This window comes from Notamacropus eugenii, chromosome 3 (genome assembly GCF_028372415.1).
Source record: "Notamacropus eugenii isolate mMacEug1 chromosome 3, mMacEug1.pri_v2, whole genome shotgun sequence".
NCBI lineage: Eukaryota > Metazoa > Chordata > Mammalia > Diprotodontia > Macropodidae > Notamacropus > Notamacropus eugenii.
Genome location: NC_092874.1, coordinates 431,109,949 through 431,120,910, shown reverse-complemented (window position 1 = coordinate 431,120,910; position 10,962 = coordinate 431,109,949). Strand labels below are relative to the sequence as shown.

At 39.7% G+C, this 10,962-nt stretch overlaps 1 protein-coding gene across 4 annotated transcripts in view; it reads right to left on the bottom strand.

Annotated features, from left to right (window-relative positions):
- Positions 1–3,240: 3,240 nt before the first annotated feature.
- Positions 3,241–10,962, bottom strand: part of NR2C2 (nuclear receptor subfamily 2 group C member 2) — a 116,989-nt gene continuing 109,267 nt past the window's right edge. For all 4 annotated transcript variants that reach the window (XM_072598394.1, XM_072598393.1, XM_072598395.1 and 1 more), the window contains 2 exons: positions 9,715–9,820; positions 3,241–4,932 (listed from right to left, as the gene is read on the bottom strand). In XM_072598394.1, coding sequence (XP_072454495.1) covers positions 4,758–4,932; positions 9,715–9,820 — 281 coding nt within the window. In that variant the 3' untranslated portion in view covers positions 3,241–4,757. The remainder of the gene's footprint in view (positions 4,933–9,714; positions 9,821–10,962) is intronic.

Here is a 10,962-nt window from a genome sequence, read left to right as displayed (position 1 = left end):
TTTGTCTTTACATCTGAGTTCAGATATTTCTTTTAAAAAGAATCTTCCCTAATCCAGAGGGTTTGAAAAAGGGAGATATGAGGAAGTACGTGGAGTAAATGTCCTACCCTGCCAACTGGAACCAAAAGGCAGTGACTTCATAATGAACTGAGAACCTGCTCCCATTAAGCTACATCAGGAATGGTGCTGTGAAGGCAAAGAGATGTATCTACAACGGAAAAGAGGGATGACTGACACCTAGACTCTACAATGAGTAAGAGGTCTGTCTACCAAGAGATAACTGTTTTTGAATTGGAACTGTGCTGGATTCAAAAAGCACCTACAATATACACATGTGGTATGGAACAAGTCATAAATTTTAAGACGGATTTCTAATATAATTTTGCTAAAAGGATAAGGACTTTTCCCCCCAGACTAAATGCACTACACAAATCCAAACCTTTTATAGCTCTATGCATCCACCCTATAAGTAAATTAAATAATCGAGGTCTGTAGCATGGACACAAATTATATGATGGGTTGCTAAAAAATAAAGATGCCTATAACAGAATAGATACAGCCACACCATCATTAGCCTGGCATCTAAAACATCAAGAACCCAAAGTGAACATTTAATACTGACTCTGATAGAACCTAAAAAATCATCCCCAAATTGGAGAATTATAGAACATATCTAACACACAAAAATATACTTTAAGCTGCAGGGGGAAAAACACCCAAAAACAAATAACCTCAAAACTCATCACATTCTTGGAAAAGGGCTGGACAATAAATAATATTTTTAAAAAAATCTTCAGAACCACAAATTTCACAACTAGAAAAATGACGTTATATTTACTAAAAACGCTTACTTAGTATTGTTTTGAAATTCTGATCTTTGTAAAACCTAACAAATCAGAAAATGTAATTCTTTTCTTATATGAGTTAAACCACTCCAATCTTTTTTCAAGTGTCAGTATCACTGCTTTTTAAAACCCACTGGTGCTATTGAAGTCTTGAAGGCAAGGTTTTATTTAACAGAGGAAGTTCAGGACATGTGTTTGTGAAGGAGGTGAAGGCCATGTCTACCTACTGACTCTCTGGAGAGAGTCCCTTTCCTGACTAACACCCAAGAGAGTAGTGGCAGAGCAGAGGACAGTGGTTGGACGCCTGGCTGATAGAGGGCTGCGCTGTAAATCTCATCATGGATTTCACCTCTTTGGTCCTTTAGTTGAGCTTAAGAGTGTTCAAGGTCAGGCTTCTTTCAAGATTCTCTCCCAAGTGTTCCCCCACTCCAAAATCAGAGAACCAGGCAGCAGCCCTCCCTGAATTCAGGTTTTAAGAAAATGCTAGGAAGCATTCATTCTCCTGAACCAAATTTCTTCCTGGTGTTTTGTATGTAATGGCTTCTGAAGTAACTGTTTTTTGTTTAACACTGAAGGCATATTCTATTATCTGCAAGGATATCAACTTTATGTTTCCTGGGCATATACTGCACGTTAGCAGGATGTTTATGTGTGGAGTTGGGGGAAATGTCTCATAAAGTATAAAAGAAAATGAAATCCAAGAATTTGTGGCTCTACTCCAGGAAACTAGGTAACAGCTAAATGTTAAACTGGCCATTGTTAAGCCCACTCTGCGTCTTGAATGCATTCTCTTTATTAATGTAAACTTAAAGGGACTTCACTGTCTGGGGACAACTTTCACTTCTACCATTCAGAGTACTTAGTGGAAAGAGACCTAATTTCTCTTCTTGCTGAATTTGGGATTTCATGAGCTCTAATAAGAAATGGTAATAAGGTTCAATCAAAGTTGGAGTCCAATCTTTTGGAAGGAATTTCTTTAAAGAAGTCATAACCCAAGAGTTTGTTCTTCTTTGCCCAGTTGCCAAAAATAGACCGTCAGGGCTATTTTGATGTGGGCACTATCTAGTCTAGACAATTTATGACAGGACAGAATTTAAGTCCTTCATTTGAAATAATCCTTATGGAAAATTATTCTTTGATAATTGAACCAATTAGACCTGAGGCATTAAGGAGAGTGTTTGAAAACTTAAAATATTTTGTTTTCTTAGAAGCAGTTTGGTCAACACTAGCAGGGATGTTTAAAATAATGTAAATAAAGAACTGAAGGTGACTTGTTTCTTCAGGTACTATAAGTCATTTTTAGCACAAATCCTAATCTTTCTTATGGTTAATTACACACCAAAGTGTTAGGATTTGAGTAATTTATAGAAGAGAAATGTAACTCTTATGGTGGTCTCTCTATTCCATTCTTCTAGCATATCTGAAATAACTGTTTTTGGGGACATTATTCTAAGCCTTATGATGGCCTGCTCCAATGTGAGAGGACAGTTTAAATCAAAACCACATAATGAACATGGAAAGCTCTTCCCATCCCCACCCCTCCAATGAAATGGGAACCAGGTGAATTAGCATGCATCAACAATTGCTGTCTCGTCACTAATCAAAGCCACTACCAACAGGGAGCTCAGAGCCAACATGGTTCCATGAAAACCTTAACGTAGAAGTTGTTCTAGAACTATACCACATAATCACTAGTGTGCCTGCTTTTAAAAAAGGTATCATTTTCTATGGGATATCTATTGTTTACAAGTGTCATCTACCTACATCCTTTGGATTGATATAGACAGCCATCAACTTCATTATTTTGGCCAATTTTTTTCCTTCATCATTCAGAACACTGGGGAATCAGTAACAAACCAAAACAAACCAAACCTCACCAAAAAGTAGGAGAATTATGTTCTTTTTCTTTATATTTACATAATTTTTAAATGGTCACATTTAATACCAGGAGGTGTTCTACCAAAATAGAGTTTACAAGTGGAAGCTGATCCCCACGAACAATGGCTGTCTTAAAGAAGGGCTAATACTTAATTTTGGTTGACTCTGAACAGAGCCTCCAGAAAGCTCATTGAATGAGGTGGCACAAGGGACAATAGGGATGTTTGTGTTAGTGCTAGGGATAATCAGTTTTCTCTTGCACCTTGTATATAATACTGGGCAGTTAATTTGTCCAATTGTTATGAAAAGAGAACTACAGCCATGTGGCAGACCAAAATGAGGAATAGGCTGTACCTGTAAGCAAAGGATGAGTGTGGCCAGGGAAAGAGTCTTACTGTGATAGGGTAATGATGAAACCAGTATAACTTAGCTATTTAAAGATAATGTTTGTTACCTGCAATTGCTAACTGACCCATCTGCCAAGGGATACAACACTGAACTCCACATTATAGGATGATTACTTTGCTGAACACAAAAGGGAACAAAAAGTGGTGAATCTAGAATTTTTCCCTTGTTTATATCCTTCTGAGTTAATGTAAATGCTCTACCTGACTATCACCTAGAGCTGTTAATTTTTTACAATAATAGTGGACAGGTTCTTTGCTTGATCCTTACACCCAGGAACCCAGGGTGGGAAACAAAACATGGGGGAACCAAGTGCATGCTACGGACCAGCATCCTCTTCTCAGCGACTGGTCTCACAGACACAAAGGTTACATTTTATCAAAGCAGTTCGATGAAGACACAATCAAAGCAATATGACTGGTGTTTGAATGACAGCAATGAAAATCCCCAGTCCCATATTCTCTTCAGTTTAAGCAGGAACTTATCAATACCAAATGAACATCCTGAGTCACTTCTCCAGTACAAAAGCCAAAGACATTAGTAACCTTAATACAATTAATTAGTCATTAACTGCAGGAGCACATGATCTTTTTTTATAGGATATATGCTGAATGCCAGCCCAAATGGGACAACAATGTGAAATGAAACGGGAGAATTCAGGGAAGGGAGGCAGGGGGAGAAAAACTTTCTATTTATCTGGGACCGATCAAAGAAGCACCGTGGGCCTGACAAGTCCACAAAATGCCCACTGCACTGTGCAGCCAATAGGAGGAAGGAATAAACTGGGAATCCTGGCAGTTAATCACTGACTAAGTGCACTGACTTCAGAGAGCCAGCTATGAGAACAAGTCCTGGCTCTCCACAGTGGTGTCCACCTCTCCCGAGGGTTCAGGATCACTGGCCATCCCTGCTCAGATCATGGCTGTGGCAGTTATTTGGCTGCTAATTGTGCTCTAGACATGCTGCAAATAAACCCCATTCTCAGTAGTTTTGAGGACTCTAAAAGTGCACGCCACCACCATGTGCATACAAACTCAAAATGCCTTTCTGTCTTACACAAAAGTGATTGTCGCTTTTTCTGTCCCCCTCTAAGTTTCCACAGAAATCACCAGCATTTTGGCCAAGGACGTGTATCATCTTCTCCCTGCCTATTCACAGGCAAGATGCTGACAACATTATCAAGTGGACAAAAAGTTCTTAGAAAGTGCTCATGTCATTACCCTGGTAAGTAATTGCGAAATATTCCCAAGGACACGGTTATATATGTATATACAGATACTATTTTTAGTATTCTTTAATACTAGTCTCTGATATTATAAAACTTTTTTTTTGCCCCTTGTCAACTTCTAAATACAAAGTGAGTTAAAAGGCTGCTCAGAAATCTGACACCTTATTTGTCTTTTTGAAATCAAAAGTCATTAAAATATTCCTGGTGGCAGAAAAGGAGCCCAGGTTTTCAGTAGCTACTGTTGGGGCCTCCTAGACGAAGAAACCAGGTAGGAAATGGGTAACATATGGGAAATATCTGTACATACCAAAATATCACTATTTTTATTTTCTTTTTATCTTAATGGTGTGGTTACTGGTTCTATGAAAATGATCTTGATCCACGAAGATGTGTTGTTCCCACTATAAGTTCGTGCCCGTTATCTGGCCGTTGTACTCTGCGGTCTCCATTTTCAGAATGTAGGGGATTATGCTGTCTATTGAAACGTTGCCGATGAGACCAGTAAAAAAAAGTTCTTCAGTGATACTGGAGCTCATCAGCCTGAGTGCTGGGAGGCGGACAAGGATCCGAGCCAGCCTGGAAGAGAAAGGAAGATGAGACGCACAACCAGAAAGGGACCATCACTGCCACTTCAGGGGCTTTTCCACCTTAGAGTGTTTTAACTGTTGGGCTGTTGTTTCTTTTAATGGCACCATATCTTTATTTTAATATGCCAGAGCAGCTTGGCTCGGCAGCAGTGGGCAGCCCCTCTGCTACTGTGAGTGGCAAGTGCTCTTCACTCAAGCACAAATCATGAATTGCTGTGGCTAAAAAAAAATACATCAACTGGTGGTCAACATCTGATGGTTAGCCTTGCTCGTATCTTACCTAGTTTGAACCTTAGATGACAATCAGTTACTGAGGCTGTAATAAAAGACTTTCCTACTTGTTAATGGGTGAGAAAAAACTTCCTACATTTGTTCACCATTTACTCACTATGGACATCAGAAGAGTGGAGCTCTCTATGCTCCATGCTACGGCATGGAGAAAGTTCCCATGATACGTGTGTGTATACAAATGTGGAAGGTGTGGATAAAAAGCAGTGTGACTGAGAGATCCTAACACAGGAGACAAATGTGATAAAGTCATAGCTAAGACTTGGTGGGTGGGACTTGGGATTGGAATATGGATTAAGAAGGGTACAATTTATCTAAAAGGCAGTGGGATGGGAAAGAAGAGCAATAGAGAGAGGGGAAGTGTTATGTATTTAAGAGATACAGTCATATAGTGAGGAAAACCAGGAACTGGAGGAGGGTACTCTAGTGAAGATAAACAGGGACAGAAACAAAACTGATCCTGCCATCAGAAGAGACTACAGACCACCTGGGGGAAAGAGGAAGCAGAGGAGGCACTTGAGAAACAGATCCTCTATCTCTTTATAGCACCTGCTCTACCAAAGGCAGATCAGCTAACAATTTATTGATGTGCACCACTGGCAATTTAATTTTTCAAAAATGGAAGGACCAACGTTGCAAACAATTCTAAAGCTGATGCTCATCCAAAAAGAATAACTGGCTGTTGGGGTAGAAAGGATGGGAACCTTGAGAAAATGGAAGTGACTGCTCCATCTTAGATTTTGCGACAAAAGAAAGAGAGGAAGGGTGGGCCTACCCTGATATGCAAGCCAGATTTGGGAGGAGCAGATTTTTAAAAGTTCAGAGGAATGGTGTGGCCTAGGGATGAAAACTTCTCAACAATGAAATTCTTAAGATATAAAGAAACAAGTTCCAAAAAGGAGGAAAAGGGAGGCCTATCTAAGGTGAGTGGTATGGATGCATCGGATGTAATCAATCAACTAAGATTTTAAAATAACATGTGCTTTAGATATAAGCCAGGTTAAGTGATGATGAATTCCAAGTCGTGGCCTGGTTCTACACAGAAGAACAGTGCCAGGAGGGCTCTTCAGGAAGGTAACAACAATAAAAAGGACTTTTTACGTTCTTCTGGAGAAAAGAGGATACCAAAGTAGGGATAGGACAGAATGAGGACATTCGACAACAATGGTCCTATTTGTTTTTCTCTACCAAGTAAAAAGATATTTGGATTAAAAATGACAGAAAAAAAATGGCTGAGACCCAAGGAAAGAAGAGACTTGGTAAAAGAACACTTTAGCTGCCCTTGATGAATGCAAAGTGCCAGGCCTGGATGAACTACATACCAGTCAAGGCAAGAATTGGTAGATTCAACTGCTGAGTGATACTATCAGTGATCTTTGAAAAACTTGAAGAACAAGAAATGCTGCAGGACTGGAGAAGGACAAATATTGTAAATATTTTCAAAAAAGGCAGCAGGCTGTAGTGAACAATTACTGAATTAGGACTGAGAGAACCTGGGATTAAATCCCTCTGCCTGCCCTGGGCAATTACTTAATCCACAGGGGCCTCCTTAGTAAAATAAGGAAGTTACACCAGATGACCCTGAAGGCTCCTTCCAGCTCCACATCAATTGTCCAAACAGAATATTGGGCCAAATCTAGTATCTTGAAATTTAAGAGGCATAAATGCAAAATCTTACAACTGGATTAAAAATCAACTTAAATACAAGTGCACAGAATGTGGATACAATAGTTCATTTTGGGGGAAAAAGAGGGGCAGGACAAGGAAGGGTTTAGTGGACTGAAAGCTGAGTATGAATTGACAGAGTGGTCTGGGAACCAAGGATGCAGAAAAGAGGCACGGCATCTAGGACTTGAGGCAGTTCAAATACTTATGCAACATTTACCCTAGCCAGGAACTGTACTGGGCAATGGGGATACAAAGAAGAAGTAACTATCCCTGACATGAAGGAATTTCCGTTTCTCTGGGGGTGATGGGAGAGACAACAGGGGTCCAGGAACTCTGGTGCAGTGGAAAAAGCACTGATGCTGGAGGCTAAGGACCTGGAGTTGTATCCTCCATGCTTCACTAAGGCCATGCAGCAGGACTCCAGGGGAAGGCCCCTGCCTCCCTGACTTCCTGGCTGGGTGGCCTTGAACAAGTCACTTTTCCTTTCAAGGTTTCTTCTATATAATGAATGGGCAATAATGGTGTCAATTCCAGCTCAAAATCCTAAGAGCCAGAATAGCACTGCTTCTTTGAGGCTCTGTGTAAAGTGGGGACAGCTACCATTGACCTCAGAGAGGGGTGGTGGAGACGTAGTGACCAGGGACTCAGTAAATTCCACCAAGTGAAGAGCATTGGGCTATTTCTAAATGATTAAATACATCCTCCAAGAATGACAACTGGCCACCACTGAGCACATCAGAAAAGACAAGACTGAAATGAATTCCCAATGAACAACTCCAGTGATGCTTTTGGAAATGGAAGCATCTAGAATAATTATATTAGAGTCTCTCAATGGGATAACAAATTTGAACAGATAAATTCTGGTGATTATTAAAAAAAAAAAGTTACCTGAAAGTCACACCTTAGATAATATGATCATAGGTTCATATGATTTATAGTTGGAAGAAAACTCAAATATTATCTACCTAAAACTTTTCATTTTACAGATGTAGAAAATGAGACCCAGAGAGAAGTAACTTGCTCAGAGTCATACAAGTACTAAGTGGTAGAGTCAGGATGTGAACCTAGATCCTCTGGTTCCAAATCAAGGATTCCTTCCTGTCTGGGCTCTAGATTTCCACAGTCCTCACTTTTTCTTGGACAAGTTTAGAATGAGGACCTAGGAAGCAAATGGAGTACCCCTGTAGGAGTGAGGCCATTGGGCCTGCCACCCAAGAAGACAGAGCACCAGTCCTCATCCAACCCTCCCCACCCCCCCACCAGGAGCTGCACATCCAGCAGCAGCAGAGTTATGGCAGTATTCGGGTGTCTCAGTGACTATAACATGAAACCCATGTTCAGATGTGTGCTGAGATCAAAGTCCTTTACAGTGATGTTGTACATTCTAATTTGTAATCAATCAACAGAGAAGCATTTATTAAAGAGTTAACACTATGTACTAGGCACTGTGCTAGGTCCTAGGGATAGAAAGATCAAAACCAAACAGGCCCTACCCTTAGGGAGCTTACAGTGTGTGTGTGTGTGTGCGTGTGCACACGCATGTGTGTGCGTGTGCGCATGCACGTGCACATACATGTACACAAAAAAGATGCACACAAATATATGCAAAATAAAAACAAGGTAATTTCTTTCCTTTTTTGTGGAATGAGGAAGGCAGAGGCAGCTAGGAGGATCAAGAAAGACTTCATGAAGAAGTTGGGTCTGAGTTGAGCTTTGAAGAAATCTGGATTTTATAAGAGTGAAAAATAAGCTAGGAGTGCCCTCTGGGTGTCACCGTTGGTACCATCAATGCCAAGGCAAGGAGACCAAAGACAGACTGAAGAGCAAAAACAGTCTTTGGCTGGACTGCAGAGCACGTGAAGGGGAGTAACACAGAACAAACCTAGAAAGGTTGACTGGAACCATGCAGTAAGAGGCTTTCAATCTCAAATGGAGGAGTCTGTACTTGATTATAGTGGTAACAGGAATTAATGGAACAGAGTGAAATTCAATTTGGGGAAGAGGAGGGGGGCAGGTAGGGAGATGATCTATGCTCCCAGAAAAATCACTTTAGCAATAACCATTTGGAGGACAGATGTGGAGGCAGGGAGATTAATTAGGAAGGTCTCTGTCCAGGTGAGAGGCAATGAGAGCCTGTCCTACAGAGTATGCACAGTGTCCTAGAGCCCAGGTTTTCTAAAAACAAATCCTAGCTAGTAAAAAATTTAGTTGCAAATAGTAACTTGTCATTTGAACAATTTCAGAAACTTGTCCATGAGTGAGGTTACTGTTGTTTCCACTTCTAGACCCCTATTTCTTTGTAGAGGTATGATTTCACTTCTCTCAGTGAAATATGTCCATATATCAAAAGATGTGTCTTAAGCTCATAGCTCTTCAGCTGGTCACCCTCCCTTGAGTCATTTCACTAGAACAGTCTGTTCTAAGCAAAAAGGATCAATATGAGATTCCAAATCCTCCTCCTCATAGTAAATGCTAGCACCGAGAAGGATCCTCAGAAGGAATTTACTTCCAACTTCTCATTTTCCCATTAACAAAACGAAAGTCCCCCAGATAGCTAGTGGTGGATAAAGAACCAGAATTCAGGTCTTTGGATTCCTGGTACACCAAATCACACTGCTAAAAGCATATTACCATAACAAGAACGAATAAAACTATAGTAACATGACCATGTTCACCATCTGCTAAGCAACTTTAACAATGTGTGTTTGTAATGAAATCATGAGGCCTAAAGTTATTTACTATTCAGAGTCTAGACTTGTTAAAATTATCATGATTTGTCAATTCCCGCAGAGCAAGGATATTTCTGTTTATATACCTGTATGTGTCTTCTGAATAGGTTTTCTGCACATAGTCCTGTAACTCCATCTGAGCTTTCTCTTGGAATTTTTCTATTTGGCTTGTACTGGTCAGACCTGGATGATCTGAAAAGCAGAAAAAGACCCAAATTTCTAGCTATTTGAAACCTGGCAAAATACTGGATTCTGAAGATTTCTGAGATGAAAAGCATAAAATTTGTATCTCTTCCAAAATGTACTATTAGACATTATCACCTACTTTGAATATATTTACTCATATCATTTTACCATTTCCTTTTAACAATATTTTACTACTAAAAGAGCCTAAAACAAGGGTAGGGGGAAGGAAGAAAAAGAGAAGAAGAATTACGTGGGGAAAGAAAAACCTAATCACTGCAGCTCAAAACATCATTTCACTTAATATCAAAAATGTTTATAAATTTTTTGTAAATTCCTTCAGAAAGAAATTTTGTAAAGTCTTGCTCTTTATCAAATCAAGTTTCTCTGATAAAGGCCTCGTTTCTTAACTATACGGTGAACTGAGTCAAATTTATAAGAATGAGAGCCCTTCCAACTCTGAGGTACAACCTCATATCTAACAGAAATAACAAATGCTGGAGGGGATGTGAGAAAATAGGGAGACTAATGCACTACTAGTGGAGTAGTGAATAGTCCAAATATCCTGTAGAGCAATTTGGAATTATGCCCAAAGGGCTATAAAATTGTGCATTCTCTTTGACATAGCAATACCATAACTAGGTTTGTAACCCAAAGAGATCAATCAGAGAGAAAGGAAAAGAACCTATATGTACAAAAATATTCATAACAGCTCTTTTTGTGGTGGCAAAGAATGGAAACTGCGGGGATGCCCATCAATTGGGGAGTGGCTGAACAAACTGTAGCATATGATTGTGATGGAGTTTATTGTTCTCTAAGAAATGACAAGCAAGATGGTTTCAGAAAAAAACTGGTAAGACTTGTATGAACTGCAGCAAGGTGAAGTGAGCAGAACCAAGAGATCACTGTATACAGTAACAGGAGTACTGTGAAAGACTTAGTTAGCTACTCTGAACTAGACAATGATCAAAGACAACTCCTACAGGCTCATGATGAAAAATACTATCTAACACCAGAGTGAGAACTGATGAAAACTAAGTGCAAACTGAAGTATAATTTTCTTACTTTCTCTATTTTTCTTGCTTCCCCCCACATATGGCTAATATGAAAATATGTTTTGTATAACTTCACATGTAAAACTGATATAACTG